The 17,296-nt window shown below is 43.3% G+C and overlaps 1 protein-coding gene across 2 annotated transcripts; it reads left to right on the top strand.

Moving 5' to 3' along the window:
• Positions 1-297: 297 nt before the first annotated feature.
• gosr1 (golgi SNAP receptor complex member 1) lies at positions 298-16,985 on the top strand. Of its 2 annotated transcripts, none has more exons than XM_079733345.1 (9): positions 298-354; positions 1,502-1,613; positions 2,005-2,092; positions 2,522-2,629; positions 2,814-2,905; positions 8,008-8,082; positions 13,851-13,880; positions 16,176-16,258; positions 16,593-16,985. In XM_079733345.1, exons 1-9 carry the CDS (start codon positions 321-323, stop codon positions 16,715-16,717), a joined length of 747 nt encoding a protein of 248 aa, XP_079589471.1. In that variant the 5' UTR covers positions 298-320; the 3' UTR covers positions 16,718-16,985. The 2 variants fall into 2 exon arrangements, with proteins under 2 accessions (XP_079589471.1, XP_079589472.1); XM_079733346.1 differs by lacking the exon at positions 298-354 and adding an exon at positions 1,211-1,333.
• Positions 16,986-17,296: the final 311 nt, after the last annotated feature.

Raw genomic sequence — 17,296 nt, 5'->3', positions numbered from 1 at the left:
AAGCAGGGGCGTAGGAATGAGTTTAACATTGGGGGGGACACATATCGGAAACCTGACAGATCCGGTATAATTTTTAGGTGGGACAAATGCGCCTGTCTCCGATATTGGAGGTGACACGTCCCCTCCGTCCCCCCCGGTTCCTACGCCCTTGGTATTAAGTAATGTAGCCAGGAGTTAAGGAGTAGCCATCTATCGCCACTGAGGGTCAGCATGGAGTCAGCAACATGTGACATCTATGGCCACTGCGGGGCGCCGTCGAGTCAGCAACATGTGTTTTACTGACACGTGACGTTGAGGTGCTGACGTAGCCGACAACAAAGATGGCAGGAGTAGGAAGCAGCAACTACTGGGAAGGTGAGGTGGCATTAAGATTACACAAACTCACTTTATTCATGTTCTATGTGTGGTTTCTGAAGTATAATATGATGTTCAGCCATAAAGCGGAGTATTCTGGCAACAGACCAGTAGTTTCCGGTGTATAACCCATGTCTCTTCAGGGCCAACCGAGCTTTGATGGATGCAAGCTAACTAGCCGCAAGCGTATAAGAGGACGTTCGCGTTTTGCGACCTCTTCTTAGTCGCAATTCCCTCCATGGAGTGCCCAGTTAATTGCAATATAATTCGTGTGATTGTATGTAATGGCGATCAACTCTCCCATAGTGCACCTACTGACAGCTTGGGTCGTCGTCTTTGTATCTGCATGCCCTTTTTGGTTCCATAAATAACAACGTTTGTCATGTATGAGCCACTTTCCCTTTGACAAACGTGGATTTTTGTGAAACCAAAGGCATTCAGATAAAATGAGTACCTAAGCTGTCCACAGAGGTGCAATGTTGATGAGGTTATATCCATTAAATACAACCAGGTGAGACTTACATTTTTATGAATAGGTCTCTGCATGGAGGGAGTTTGGACTAATCGGTCGTGATGCGAATGTCCTCTGAGTCGCTTGCGGCTACAAGCTACCTGTGCGAAGACGGGGCAACACTGGACACCTGTTATTCAGAAGCACAGCTTCTGCTACAGTCCAAACTCACTCTTAACTCTGTAGGAAACAGCCTGTTGTTGCTGGTTTCAGGCTTAGGCTTCATTATATCGTACATCAGTGATGTCGAGTCCACAGCCATCTTCTTGCGTATCAATAAGCTCTGGCGTTGGAATGTCAAACATTTTACAATATAATATGTTTTAACTAATCAATAGCTTACTTAATTCTTTGTGATGGGGAGAATCTGAATGGATCTAGTCCATTCTCATCTCACCTCATCTAGGTAAACTTCTGAGGGCATACCTACATGAGGTCCAGCCTGCCGCCTTCCAATGAGATGATTAGGTATTTTCCTTTTTTAATACATGTCCATCTTCATTGGAAACCGGCAATGAGAGCAGGTCTCTACCTTTATGATAAATGTCCAACTGAAACCAGCGGAGGGACTAGCCTTTATGGATGTGATATGTTAACCGTCGCCATGTTCTCTAATGCTGTTTTTTGTGCTCACAGACCTGCGGAAGCATGCCAGGCAGCTGGAAAATGAGCTGGACCTGAAGCTTGTGTCCTTCAGTAAGCTGTGCACCAGTTACACCACTTCAAGGGATGGACGCAGAGGAGATTCGTAAGGCCACACACGTTATTTTCCATTATTTCTCGAATAAGTTAAAATTGTTATTGTTCCAATATTGTGACATACAACAATAAACTATTTAATCAATTCATATTAGTTGTTAGAATACAATGTGATAACTTGGTGTAGTGTGACTGTTATTTGGGGACAAGATCCATGTCTGCAATTTATTTTAAGATCTAATAACTTTATAATGGTTTGCAATGTAGTTAATCAGCAGTGTATATATGGCAAGTATAATTTTACATTGAAAGATTAATCCAATAAAATACAACACAAAATGCAATATGGTTTATCAATTTGAATTAGGAATAACATGGCCAAGTCAACATGCCATTAACTCATCCTTTATTTAACTCATTTTATTTTTCGATTTCCTTAGGTCGGACACCACGCCTCTACTTAACAACTCAAGCCAAGACAGAATGTTTGACACAATGTCAGTTGAGATTGAGCAGCTGCTGGCAAAGGTAATTTTACTGGTGTTCTTATGCCAAAATAAAAGTAACCAAATAAAATGGTAGGACTTGGTAGTTCCCTTCAAGACAGAGATTTTATAACCCTGGTGTTTTAATGTTTAAGGACAAATAATTTTTGGATTTAATTTGTTTGTGCATGCATGAATCCAAATTGCTTGGGTTAGGGTTAATAGTCCATGATGTAGAGGGGGACATATTCATAAACTCCCCCAGTTTAGTGAGTCGGCATCTGGATATGCTCAAGTAGTTATCGAGGTATTACTAATGACTATACTGTGAGATGGTTCAATGCATGGGTGGAGCAAGGATGCTTTTCTTTCTTTACCCAGAGTTTTCAACCTCCACTGGAGATATGTCTTCGTTTTATGAGCATGTTTGTATGCCCTCCAGTATTCAGTCATCTTCCCATCCCTTTCCCAGCTCACTGGAGTCAATGACAAGATGGCAGAGTACACGAGCACCCCGGGAGCATCATCTCTCAATGCTGCCCTAATGCACACACTGCAGAGACACCGAGACATACTGCAGGTTGTTTTCTGTTTTTCCTGTCTTGTTTTCTTTCTGAACTTTTTGAAACACAATTGAAATACAGACACACTATTTTCTACACTTTCACATCAAATTCAAGACTTGCCTTCATCTATATATTTGTTTGCATAATTGAAGTGATGAATATGCTAACTTCTCTACTCTCTCATGTATTTTCTCTCAGGATTATACACATGAATTTCACAAAACCAAAGGCAACTTCTTGGCTATCCGCGAAAGGGAAGACCTTCTTGGCTCCGTCCGGAAAGACATTGAGTAAGTGTCAAATCATGAACTTTTCTTACTAATCATCGAGCTTGTGTAAGCTATCAGCTGATAGGGCATTGATGTTCCTTTCTATCAGGTACAATTAGTAGTGCTTTTTTATTCTCGGATTATTTTTATTTTAACGGCCATAGGTGGTTACCAATTACCGACCATATATGATTAATTTATTAATTTATCATATGATTAATAATTGAATCATAAACATTTTTTCACGTATTCACTTATCAAATAATTCTACATACCAATTAGGGACCTACACTTATATCTCATTTAGGTAATTCTCCATCACATTAAAGCTCCAAAGCTTTATTTTGTGTGTTTTGAGTGTTTTCTGTCATGGAAAACATAAGGAAAATGGCCAAATTGATCGAATGTCCTGCCAAAGCTTGAACATGTCACTGAAAATTGCGAAGTTACTCTATTAAGACATATTTCATGTTTTTGCTATGTTTTTTATGTTAAGTCACCAACTACAAGTTATACAGTTCAATGTCAAAGAAAATCAGCCAGCTTGCAATGCTTTTTGAGGAGATACTCGTGTGTGCGCCTCATTTCAGGAAGGGCAAAATACTGGAGAGTGACCGACAGCCAGTTGTGTAAATGCAGACTGTGCAGTAGCATTGGGGCCTGGAGCTCTGTAGGGCCATTGTTTGTGGGCCCCACTGTGCGTGGTCACAGGCCCAGTGATGGGAATTGCACACTTGGGTTTGCAGTGCCTGAACTTGAGCACTGATTATCACTGTAATCCCACCAAGTACCTATGGTAGGGCCTAGAGAACCTTAGTTAAAATGGCAAGTGTATTTTCAGGGTTTGCATATAAAGTATCCTACCTGCATATACAACTATATGATGGTTCTTTTCAGCTTATACATTTGTATGTGTAATTCGTTTAAAAAATATAATTTATTTGTTTTTAATAGGTGATTTGATGCCAAAGCTTTATGGATTCTGGGATATTCTCGACGTTGACTGCTTGTACGTCGAGGGTTTATAGACCCTAAGGAAGTACCTTCAAAGTTGTCTTTGACAAAAAAGAGTTTTTTCTGTCAGGCTACTCATTCAGTAGGAATGGCTGCTACTGACCATTCAAACAGTGAAATACAAACCTCTGTGAGCACAGGAAGGTGATGGGGAACACCTGGTCAATAATAAGCTGAGGCCTTGATGAACATGGTCCTCTAGTCAGAATGACTGAGTTGAGAGTGAAATGAGAAAGGAGTCGGGTTGTTTTTTTGGTAATGGCTTATTGATTTTTGAGGCACTGTGCTCGAAGAAGACCAATGCACGCTTCCTATAGATCCCTCAAGTGTGCTGCCAGTGGCCCAGCAGACAAAACTGTTTCAATCTCATTAATCTTCCAAATTTACCTCTCATTGTTTTGGATCCAATATTGCTTACACTGCCTTTGGAGAAAGGTGTTTGGATTTATTTCAACACAACCTAAAGGGAGTTTATTTCTATAAGGCCTGTTGACTCCATTAAGTGAAAGTCTACCTGATAAGAGCCATTTCTCCCGCACCTTACGTTTGATTGTACTGTTATTTATGATGAGCACCCTTACATTTTCAGGGTTTGCACCAGCTAGAAATAACTAAGGGTGCCCTGTAAATGTTTCCCTAAGCTGACAGGCATAATTTGGGGGTATTTATCTTCAAGTTCAAGACTAAAGAAACCACTGTGTTGCGAGTGTGGGAGACTGAAGCACTATTAATACAATTCTGAAAACGGTAATTCTACGAAAATTACACTACACTTTTCAGAAAGCTGAATGACGGTTGCAGGGCCAACAACCTCCCTTCAACAATCTGGGGAAAATGTTTCATTTCCACAGGGCCTGTTTGACTCCTGGCTAGTGTGAAACCTGTCAGCAATCACAAGCTCCTGATTGCCACTCAATCAGAAATTGGACATCCATCCAGTCAGGCAGAAAGGTTGCTGTAGCACAGGGTGTGTCCCTTCTTTGGCTGACAGTGTTGCTGTCTCTCTTGGTAATCTCGTTGTCACTATAATTATTATTCTGATCCAACAAAGCTCTTGTGTAGCTCTTTCTTTTTTTTGTGCTTTTTTTAACCACATTTACTTTTGATTTAACCAACCCCAACCATTCGGTTCAGGACCATTAGCTAACCGTGTCGTGCGTGGTGACACTTGAGTTATTTGAGTGCAACAATTGTACTGATGCAGAATTGTGTTTCTTAAGAGCCCCAAAGACACTTTACAAAGGGCGGTCTAACATACGTTAACATACTTCCTGTGCAGCCGGTTAAGTTAGGTAAAGATTTTTGTTTATTTGTAGTCATTAATAGTCCATTAGTCGACCAGAACATTTGGATGGTCCCATACATCTTGGCATGACCACTCATTAAATCAAATTAGTCAAGGTAATTTGCCCGGTGCTGGTGAATTTAATGCATTGAAATGAGCTGGTGTTGTCGATGGTGCACTTTGCTTAATAATGAGCATCAGGAGCGGACAGGTGCCTGCCCCACTCCCCACAAGAGGCAGGAGCCTGCCTCCACACAGTGCTAGTGGGCATTAACTATTCATATGATGTAAGGCTAAACCAGGTCAGTTCTCTTGTTGCTTACTAGGTTAGAATTGGTGAACAATGCATGCAGTCATCCTCCGCCATCTTCCACTCTCTCCCGCTCTCTTAATGTGTTGCCTATTGTTGTGGTGTTGTTTATTTTTTCCCTTTTGTTTGATTGTCTGTACTGTCTGTATGTATTCCTTTCTTATTTGTAAAGCGTCTTTCAGTATTTAGAAAAGCGCTATAAAAAACTGATCAATTATTATTATTATTATTATTATGCTTACATCTTCTGGATGTCATTTGAGTATGATTGGAATCACCCCACTTACCGCAGAAGCGAGCTGAAGCCAGGATCCTAATCTATGAGCTTTGCCCACACTTCTGCTGCCAGGTCCTAGAGCAGCTAGGGGGTTGCAGTATAAAAGCCGCGCCCAGTCCATCCTAAGAACCTCTCTGATGAGCTGTTGACAATAGTTCAATAGTTTGCTTGCAGAGCCAACAAGAAGAATGTTCCTAGTGGAAAGTACTATACAAGAACAAATAATGTTTTGTAGATACGATCTGATAAGGGCAAGCGGATGTTGACATGAGGAAGAATAGGGAGTTCTGCAAATGAATTAAAAATCCATATGTGGACCTAATGAGTTACCAGACCAGGCTTCTGAAGCCTTTAAGGCTTGAGGGACACAATATGCATGGCTAACTATAATATATATACTAGTTAAATCTTTTGCAGGATGCATCAACGTTTCAATTTTCTTTTCGCAATCTGATGCTATTGCTAAACTATTTTTTAATAGTGTTAAATATTCAAAATAGTGTGGTGAGCCTTAGATGCAATCCATGGCTCCGCTGAAGCCCTTACCATCTTTGACTGGCAGAGGTCAGTAGAGCCCTCTGCTCGGGAGTTCACATGCAATGAAGCTGTGTGAGCATGCTGTTCTGCAAGTGTGTTTAAGCCAATAGAATTGCGCATGTCCATCCCTCATTCCTTCATTTAGGATGCAGAGCATTTTAAATGAAACAATGTTTGCGGACACCTTATTATAAGCTGTAGGATGCCATCTTGGTCCTGTGAACAACTATTTATGAACGGTAGGCCATATTGATCCCATGAACACCCTTTTACCATCAGTAGGTGACCGTATTGATCCTGTGAACACCTTTTTATTATCAGAAGTAGGCCATGTTGGTCCTGTGTGCATTCAAATCTCCCCCGACATGCTGCGTGATATACACTGACGTCCCAATCTGTATCACGGTACAGCCCGGACCTGTTAAGATCTACTGCTCCCCTATTGTTGCTGCGCTATAAATGTCAGCGGGACGCATGACAGCTCAGCTGTGAATCACATCGCTGTCCTTTTAAAAGCCCAGCCCGGATGATCAACATGTCAGTCAGCGTCAGTTTAAATAAGACCCAGCCTGTGCTAGCATGGCTGGCTACTAGCATGGCTGGCTACAAGCATGGCTGGCTACTAGCATGGCTGGCTACAATCATGGCTGGCTACTAGCATGGCTGGCTACAATCATGGCTGGCTACTAGCATGTCTTCAGTCCCCTGGGAGAGAGACGGCTCTATCAGTGTTGGCATCAACTCGTTTGTCTGTCTTGTTGTTATGGTTTTGCGGACGTATTTGACAAGAGTTTATATTTTAATTGTCTCCTGTGTGTTGTATCCTCCACATGCTGGTTTCTCTGCAAAACACATACTAGCAATACAAGACATTCTTGTGTGGTGATTGGCTAAGAGATGGGAGCACACTGCATTATTCGTGCCCAGCTCTTTAAAATACTGTATGATTGTGTGGTGCTGTCAATATTGGGATGGAATCAATGCATTGTTGCACACATAACTCTTAACCCACAGAGATGCTAGGAACGGTCGATCAATTGTTCCTGCAATCAGATCTGCAAATGTTGAAGCATTTTATTTCAGCTGTACCAAATTGAATTCCAAGCCTTTATTATGAAATGCCTAGTAGTCTTCATGGACAGCCTACTTGGTTTGTTTTCGTCATTATCTTTTCCTATCTAGTTTTTCCCCTTGCTTCTTATATTATTTATGCTGTTCCAAAGACCTCTTTAAAGGAGATGGTATGGCTGGCGGTACTGAAGGATGAACAACGCTGGTGGTTACAGAGGTGTTGCGGCAGCTAGGAAAGCCTCAATTCAGCTGTGGGTCTCTAGTCTCAGTGTGGTCAATGGTTAACCAAATCAATTTGATTATTTTAGTCAACTTATATAGCTTTTATATTGAATTGACCCAAATGTATTGACAGAAAGAAGCTGTTCTGTTCTGCCTTGCCATGTTAACGGTCATGTTGTCAAGCATGTGTTAATGCCAATTTAGATGACCTAGTGATTAATTCATGAATTCCTCAAACTTTAAAGATGAATAAACGGACTGCTGAGCATAGCTGAGGGAGAATAATACCTTGTATTTATCGTGCTCTTGTTTATTTGTGCACCACTCCAGTCCTCTATTGTCCAACACCCTCTTCCATGACGGTGCACAGTGCTGCAGCTCATCATCGCTAACTCTTTTCTCCTTAGAACATACAAGAGTGGCTCTGGGGTCAACAACCGAAGAACAGAGCTGTTTCTGAAGGAACATGAACACCTGAGAAAGTAAGTTCCAGTTACTTTAAGTGTTATATTCTGCCTGCTCTATCTTGAATCACAACTTTTTTGGGCTGCTATCTCACACACCTATCTCGTGTACATAACCTCATGGTGTCATTTATAAAAATGAAACTTCTATCTGGTTAACGAATGGCGATGAATCATATCGTGACCCCACTGTTTTTAATTAAGTTCCAAATGTCAAACTGTGCACTCCATCCGTGTGTGTGTGTGTGTGTGAGTTTGTATGTGTGTTGGTGTTGTGTGTGAGAGCAGTGGATCGTGGTGGCAGCAGGCTGCACACAAGCTGCTCAGATGCAGCACTGTGCAGCATTCATCATAGGCAATGTGCTGTAGCCTTGAGAAGTTCTAACCCAACTGATGAATTGGGCGTAACCAGGAACCATTAAAGCGTTCTATCGCTCCTTTCTCTACGGCTCACAATTCGTTTCCCGCCATGGCCCGTCAGAGGAGTAAAGCCTCAATTACCCCATAACCACCAAAACTAGCACATATTGTTTGTGTCGGCAGAAATAGTGGTCCACAACACGCGGGTCTGCAACAAAGGGTTACATGCACAAACTTGAAAACATAAAAGGTGTGAATGTATGTAAGGAAAGGAACTATGTTAAATGCATAGGCTACAATACGCACTTGGATGAATGCAAACTGAAGGTAATTAAGGCTGGAGTTTCTTTTGTGTTCACGTCAAGACCACCCAGAGTGCAGGCGTCAGGGGAAACATTAGGCCGTAACTCAAGATTACCGTACTGTACTTTGGCCACATCAATCATCCTCCCCGGGCAAACCCTGCGGAATCGACAAGGGTATAAAAAAAAACAAATGAGTCTATTAAACCACCGCCCATCAGGTGCCTCACCATGACCAGTGGCAGAGAGGAAGCTGCAGAGGCGTGTTGGGTTACACATGATCTATCCTATTAGAGCCAGAGACAGGAAAGAGGGAGAAGGGAGGGGAGCAAAGAAATGTGTTATACGCCATAATAATGGTCTAAACGGGTTTCTGGGTTTTCCCTAAGGGCTGCGTTCTCTCTCAGGTTTAGAGTTGAACTCTGTGCCGTGAAATCACTATTGAGGGGAGCCTACCAAGGTTGTAATTACACAAGCCAATAGAGGGAGTGGAGGCTTACTTCTGCTATTCACCAAGGCAACCCGCCCTTTCCCCATGAGTCTGTCATCATATCTCCATGTTCCATATTTGCTGTTACTTCTTGAGTAATTTAGTGGATCCGTTTATGCAAAGGGTCTAACAGTGAATTTGAATTGTCATATTTCAGGTGCATCCCATCAAAGAGAATGTTATGCCCCTTTTCCAGCGGCGGGTACGCTTCGGACCCAACACGCCTCAGCCCAGTAGTGAGGGTGCACTATAGCCCAGCTCAGTTACGGCTCGTGTTTCCACCGCCAACGGTACCTTTATGGTAGGGCAAGGTTTAAGCCGTATGGCGATAGCCGTGGCAGCTACGTAAGCATCGTGATCTCATAGCAGCCAGACACAGTGTAGCCTGCTGATAAATCCAAGGAAAAAGAAGAACGCGCACAATGAACAAAGAGCAACAATGAAGGACGGCAAACTTCTGCGCGACATTTCTTCAATAAACGAAGCTTTAGCCGTTCAGAAATACCTCGCGAGTACTGCATTTGTTTATTATCCCCCTGTTGCACGCAAGTGCGATTCTGTTGACCAATCAACGGACGGCGTGTGTAGCTTGAACTTGCCGGAACCCTTCCAGGCGTCTCAGTACCCCAACGGAGGAGTACTATGAGACGAGTACGGCTCAATACGGCTCACTCCGGATCTCGCCCACTTTTGGCGGTGGAAACGCAACCCGTGCCGTGCCTTTGCATAATGAACCGACCCGCACCCTCCGGGGGAAATGCGGCATTAGTATTAGGCATCTTGTGCAGCGATTCCTACAGGTAAACTGGACATTGGGTTTCCTCTCCAAGTGTTAACATCGAGTGTAGTAGAGAGCCTCTGTGAACCTTTCCTCTAACCCCGCCCCCCTCCTTCTAGCTTGGAACGTGTCTCCCGCGCTCTGTGTGTTTTTCCATTTCTCTGCCGTAAAGTGTTTTCATGAATAAATCAGAGGACGGGAGGAGCAGGCCCATTAAGAGTTCATAGTGGAGCAGCCATAATGGCTGTGGTCACAGCATCCTGTCAAATGGATCTCTTCCATAAGGAATCAACCGACACGCTTGCTTACCACGAAGTACAATTACCACAAAGTACAATTAACACCTGGACTTTATCCTGCTTTTACCAGAGCTGCCAACAGTGATTTAGATGTAAGATATGGGTTATTCTTTCCATTATGCAACCCCTTGGAACATTAATGACTCTCAGAATCAGGTTTTCTTAACCGACGATGCTGTGGTACAAGAACCGACTGAACCATGCCGGGGTGTGTCCTGTTATTGGATGATAATGTCTCAGATATTGCGGCTGAGGCGATGCCCAGTGTGCCAACAGCCACCTGTGCACATTATTGTCAGCCCGGAGTCCAGAATTTGCATACCAGCTTACAACAATGATTTATATCGCTTACTTTCTTCTATAATGTTATGTCAAAAATATTATACCACGTTGCTTCGAGCATATTGTTTTTGCGTTGTTAACGAGACATCTGGTGGATCGTTGGATTGTGCAATCGTTTACAAAGTTGGATTTGTCGTTGATTGATTTTAACTTTTAAAAAGGCTTGTCCCGTCAAAACATGCCTACGCCCTTGGAACGTAACTGACAATACAACAATTCTGTGGTGCATTGTGTGAATCCCTCCTACCTCTGGACACGTCGGCCTCCCTCTTAATCCTGTGAACTGTCCACAGTCTTGTCTGTTTGGGCTGTTCTTTATCTTCCCCTCTGAACCTTTTATATACTTTTGGCTGTACGTTGTTTCTTTTTAGTACTAGTATGCTATCGCTATATACTATGAAGCTGACTTGATACTCTAAAGACAGTTAATGCCCCACGTAACACCAGGGTTTTCCATTAAAGGGCTTAACTCTTGAAGCTCACCTCACTTTAAGAAAGCCAAAAATATGATTAACTTTTTAATTGGCCTACCCTTCAGCTCTCCTTTTCACATGCTGCAGATGTGCTGAAGTCTTAAAGCGCACGTAATGCTAGTGTCGCACAATCCTAAGGGAGACACTGCATCGCACCTAACCATGCACCTCATGCTCCAGGCTGAAGATTAAGTGCACCGTCGGACGGAAGGAAGCCTGCTGGTATCGATCGCTGCTCGTTTCAGGACGGGCTCCTTCATTGTGTACGAGCAAAGAGCTGCACATGAGAGGCCGGTGTTGTGTTGTGTTGGATTTAGACTGCTGTGATAGAGACTGTGATAGGCTCTATGATGAACAACAGTCTCGTTACAATGGCGATCTTGAAGAATTCTGTTTGAGGAATTCTGTTTTGTTACCTTTGGCAACACCTTTGGCGATGAGCGGTAATTTATCCAAGAGAAACAAACGGTGTTGACAACAACCGTTTGATAACATTCATATGATTGCAAATGCAAGGGTTTTCATTAGTTTGCCATAGGCTGATTCGGAGATCGATAGTTAGTTTGTTCGTTAATGATTTTCTTCCACTGGGATTATTTTGTTGTGAGGGGGCTAAACTATGGCTCCCCTATTTTTTGATGAATGAGTGCAGTTGATTTTTGAGAAATGGATCAATTTAAATGAATTGGAATTCTCACCTTTTTATGTCCTTTTAATTAAATAATTACAATTAAAATAGATGCATGTCAACACTATATATGATGGCTGTTAATGCCATTATAAAGTATGCTAAGTATATTCATTAACTAAATAACATTAACAGCGTGGAACATTTTTTTATTTCAGACTTATTTAATCTGCAAGAGCTACCATAAAGTTGTACCTGCAGAGAAGGAGAGAGCGAGAGAGATTTAATGACTGCAGTAGAACATCAATGATCAGGGGAAAGCCAAGCCTCCCAAAGCTGTAGATTTTGAAGGACACGCATTTATCCCTAGGCGTTGAGTACCACCAGGCTCTTCTGTCCTGATAAAACAACCGTCTCCCCACCCAGTAGGAGGAGAGAGTGTTTCTGCAACTTATTTTGTGTGTGTGTGTGTGTGTGTGTGTGTGTGTGTGTGTGTGTGTGTGTGTGTGTGTGTGTGTGTGTGTGTGTGTGTGTGTGTGTGTGTGTGTGGTCAGCATGACAACCAAACCTAATAATGTGGACAATAAAATGGAGGTTCCCTTGTTCCAGTAAGATCTATATAAACCTGTTCCACCCCTTTTCTCTCTCCCTCCACATCCTTTCATATTGGTTTTCTTGATGTGTGAATGATGTTGCCTGTCAAAAGGCCAGACCAGCCGTGGAAGTATCCGCTTGGATGACCCGTCAATCCATTCTCCTTTTGCTGAGGGAAGGTCAATGACTGTGGCCTGGGCTAATATGTGATTGGTCGTCCATCTGTCCGACATGCATCTTCATACATGTGGGTGGACACTTCCACCCATGTACAGACGCTGATAAACTCCCCATCCAATTTGCTTTTGCTCTTCGATCCCTTTTTTATTCTCTCTGTTTTGTGTGAAATCCCTTTTCCCTCTGGACTCGTCAGCCTCCCTCTTAATCCTGTGAACTGTCCACAGTCTTGGCAGTTGGGGCTGTTATTGGAAAATTAGTTTGGAAATAGCTGATTGTCACATTCGCTAAAGCGAGTGCAAGTTATGCAAGTTCCGAGACAAAGTGTTTTTTCCCCTGTTACCGTTCCTTTCCACTTGGCTTTGAGTTCGGCTGTTGGTGTTGGATGAAAACCTGCAGAGTCACAACGCTGCATATGACCAATGAGCATTCTGCTGTGATTAACCAGAGGAAGCCAAGTAATCAGGAAGTGTGTGCTCAGCATTGGCCGGACATCATTAGTTACGATTAGCTTGGGCTCGGCTCGTCTCCTTGGTGTAATACATCTTCAGCAACTGCCTCTGTCTCAAAGATGAATTAACGTGGCATCAGTTGGACCTGTGCAAAACCAAAATAAATGGTGTAACAGGGTTTGATTCGGCGAGACAATTTCAATATTGGTCCTGACTCACTGGTTAGGCTAACGGAAAATAATGATGAGCTACTACTTATAGTGATACCTCTTGTGATTTGATTGAAGTATTTTTTCGAATAAAGTCAAAAGAACACTCATATGTATGTATCTTATGTATGACTACAAAGGAATGGCCTTTAATAAATGTAAACTGAGACATTTTATTCTTTCCACTTAAGTGTCCATGGTTACTGTGACTACCTAGCCAGTGTTAATTCAATGTTGACTGAAATGTAGTTGTGTAGAAAAATATTCATGGAAGCCGATTGCGTAGCTAAAATGTCTTACTTTAAAAAAATATATATATGTTACTCCCTACCTATTTGTTTGTTTGTTCATCGTTGTGTAAACACTTGTTAATGGTTTAATACTTAATGTTTTGTGTTTTTTTATTTTTATTTTAAAAGGGAAGGACCCTTTTTATCACCCCACTCTTTTATAAAATGCCGACATGTGCTCTTAATTAATCTGAAAGAGTGTTCTTGCTGTGTATGGGGGACCCAGGAAGATGTGTGGTCTAATGTGACCACCAACCTGCTTCAGAGCTCCCTGTTTGAGCTATGGTCTGATGGATTTATGTGGAACTGCACCTTGTCTGTACGGAGCAAAGACCAACCGTCTAACCAGCTTCTCACTCTTTTCTCTCCTGCCCTCTAACCTCGGTCTGCAGCTCTGACAGGCTGATGGATGACACAATAAGGTAAGGGCTGCTTCCTTAGACACCGGGGACCATATATCAACCCGCATACCTTGCACTATCCAAAGCCTGCTTCCTACACTCCCCGCATCCTCCCGAAATTATATTATGCTAAATTAAATGCCTCTTCGCATATTCCAATGTTTGTGTGCAAAAAAACAACTCTAACAGATTAAAAACTCACTGGCGCCGTCCTCTTCCACACAGCTCATTTGTTTTATAACCCTGTTGTCCCTCCCGCCCCAATCCAAACACGGCTCTGCCTCCCGCCTCAGTGTATTCATCTCTCTGCACTCATTGTGATCAACACCCATCCAGGCGAGACCGTAGCATGACGTCAGCCCCCTCTTTCTTCACTCAAACCCTCTCCCTGCTCCTCGCCTACCTCCTGGTGGGTTTAGCCAGCCACAGCCCAGCCATGAGTTCATGCTTGTTTGTCTGTGGCCCGACCCTCTAGAGATGAGGCTGTTATGATTGCTGCTGTGTGGGTTAGCCTCACATCTCCACATTACTGAATCTTTGACTGAACGAATCCACCATATAAGTCACCAAAGCAATTCATAAAAACCAACCAACGGTAACACTTTATTTTCATTTATTTCATTCATTTATTTATTTTTTGCACTGTCCTTATTTATAAGGACAGTGCTGTCCTTATTTATAAGGAGTGTACATTAATCTACATTTCTGTAAATGTGCCAGTGTTAGCCAGCAGGCTAATTTTCAACTGTAGTCCTTTGGCAAGATGTAAAGCTAGGCACAGGATGGCTTTACAATATGGATACAACCATTAATACACATTAGTTAATGCAGTAATTAGCATTATTATGTAGTGTAAGTCCAGTGCCAGTTCCAAACTTACCTGTTAGTAAATGGTTGATATCTTGGCCCCCGTTATTGCTGCTTGCCGCATTCTTGAAACGGCTTGTAACTGGAAGCCTGTATTCATTTTCTACTTCATCCTTGGTAGTGAGGCAAAAGTTTTCCCTGGGTGGCCCACGGTTATACAGCCTGCATAAAACCACTGTGACAATGCAGGCTTTCTGTAGTCCATCTTGGGAACATTGTAGGTTCACCAAGGCAGACCAATGGATAAATGTAATAATATATAATGTATAATAACCTAGCCTAGTGTCAGTGCAATAGGGTTCTCTTGGCACCGCTACTATCTTCACCATGATGTTCTCCATCGAGGTCAAGAAAAGTGGTTAGGAGAGGATATGTGGTTACATTTTTGCTACTATTTGACCAGAGCCATTTCATCACTAATTTGACAGCAAAGTATTTTATTAATGAATCCCAACTGATCAAACTCCAGTCTTCACTTTCAATAACGCCAAGCCTTTTTGATAACCATGCTGAGGAGATTTGAAGGACAATAAGCTGGAGAGAAATGAGCAGTCAAAATGGGAACCAAACACTAATAAAACAACGGTATGATACACATTGTTGGAGAAGGAGTGGCGCATCGCTTTGCTTTGTTCCCTATTGTATTACAACACTACAGGCAGTCCAGAGTGGCTGCAGTGTTGTTTCTCTGACTGTGGAGAACCTGATCCACTACGCCCCCCCCCCCCCAGAGGCTAGGGACTGCCCCCTCAGCAGGTTCCCACCCATGGGATTCTGTATACACACAGACACACACACACACAACCACTCGCACACACACACACAACCCCTTGCACGCGCAGCCTTTGCAAACACGGCCCACGTTGTTCCTCTGCCAACAAAACAATCTGTCCTACTTGTACTTGACAGCACACACCGATATTATGGTTGGGCCCTGCCCACAGTGTGATGCCACGACTTGGTGGTTCAACAGAGTCAAAGCGTAATTTAAATAAAGCCATTTAAGACCCACATTCGAGACCTAGGGGAGGCCGACTGGGAGGCAGGCTGGGTGACCTGCAGGGAGGCAGACTCTGAGTCTTGTAGGTTATTGATCAGCGTGTAACGGATGCCACTGTAGACCAGTAGAGGAGCAACTACCAAGCTGCACTTTACCCTGCAACACACACTCTCACAGGCTAGGTTGAAGGAGTATATTATTTGGGTGACAACTGCAGCACCCAATACTGAATCCCTCTGTGGGTGCAGAGCCGATTTCCTGGCAGTGACTCCCATATAACGTCCCTCCCCGTCCCAACACCAGGGAACCCTGGTGTTGAACTCTCGGTCTCTCTCGGTCTCAACCCTGTACAATGTAAAAGCCCTTGGATCAGTCCGGCATAGAAGAACTCTTGACTGGGATATGCACGTTGGAAAGTTGTAACTACATGTCTCTCCATCTCTCTCTAGTATTGCCATGGCAACCAAGGAAAACATGACGTCCCAGAGAGGCTTTCTGAAGTCTATACAGGGAAAAGTCAACACTCTGGCCAGTATCCTTTACCCCCATGTGTGACTGATTGAGACTGTGTGGACGTCAGTGGGAAGTTATTCAGAGATCTAGCTTATGGCTGATTTTGCATTGGTCAATTGGTCAATTAACCATGTAGGAAAAAATGTTGTGCCTTGGGGAGGGGTGAGACTTTGAGTTTAAAGGTGACATTATTATACCACCAGGTGTGAGTGTGATTGGCCGTTACAAGCCGTTTTGAAAATCTGCCTCTTCTGACGTCACCACATTTTTTCATCACCTTTAAAGCTTGTCATTAAAATCGTGTCCCATGTTTGTGAACTGCGTTATCTTGCTTCACCGCCCGCTCTCCAAAGACCGCTTCCCGGCCATCAACAACCTCATCCAGCGGGTCAACCTGCGCAAGAGGCGGGACTCGCTCATCCTGGGGGGGGTGATTGGCGTGTGCACCGTCCTGCTGCTGCTGTACGCCTTCCACTGACGGTCACGCCCAGCCAGCGCTGCGTCGCCGCCGCCCCTCAGAGACTAGACTGAAGCCAGACACAGCGAACGCCGCCGGGTGCACAGGACATTCAGCAGGCCCCCCCGACACCAGGACCCCCGACTGCTAGGTCGACCTATCACAGCTCTCGGATTACAGGTGGGCGGGCCGGTGTCGTCGGGTGGATGATTCGCCCCAAAAAAAGGACCGGAGACCAAAAGTACTATGGGACTTGATTTTAAAGAATTCTCTTGATGATTTGCAGCAAGAGTTTCTACTGGGAAGGGCAGGGTGGGGGGGGGATGAAGACACTCAAAGATTTCCTTTTTGCTTTTGGAGGTGGTTGGCTTTAGTGGATTCTTTTTTTTGGACAGGAGAATTGGGTGGATGGTTCAATGTGAACTTTAAAATGTGCATTAATAAATTATTCTTATTCAGTCTGTACAAAATTGTGTTATAATGGTAGATACTTAACACCCCAAAGCATTTTATTTTTTAAACATACTGAACATGATGGTGATTGGGAGCTCAGATTAAATATTCTATTCTAATAATTGCTAACTATTCTCAGTTAAGGGG

The sequence above is a fragment of the Pollachius pollachius genome, assembly GCF_949987615.1.
Source record: "Pollachius pollachius genome assembly, chromosome: 3".
Lineage (NCBI taxonomy): Eukaryota > Metazoa > Chordata > Actinopteri > Gadiformes > Gadidae > Pollachius > Pollachius pollachius.
The sequence above is the reverse complement of the archived record's forward strand: the minus strand, read 5'-3'. Positions and strand labels throughout refer to the sequence as shown.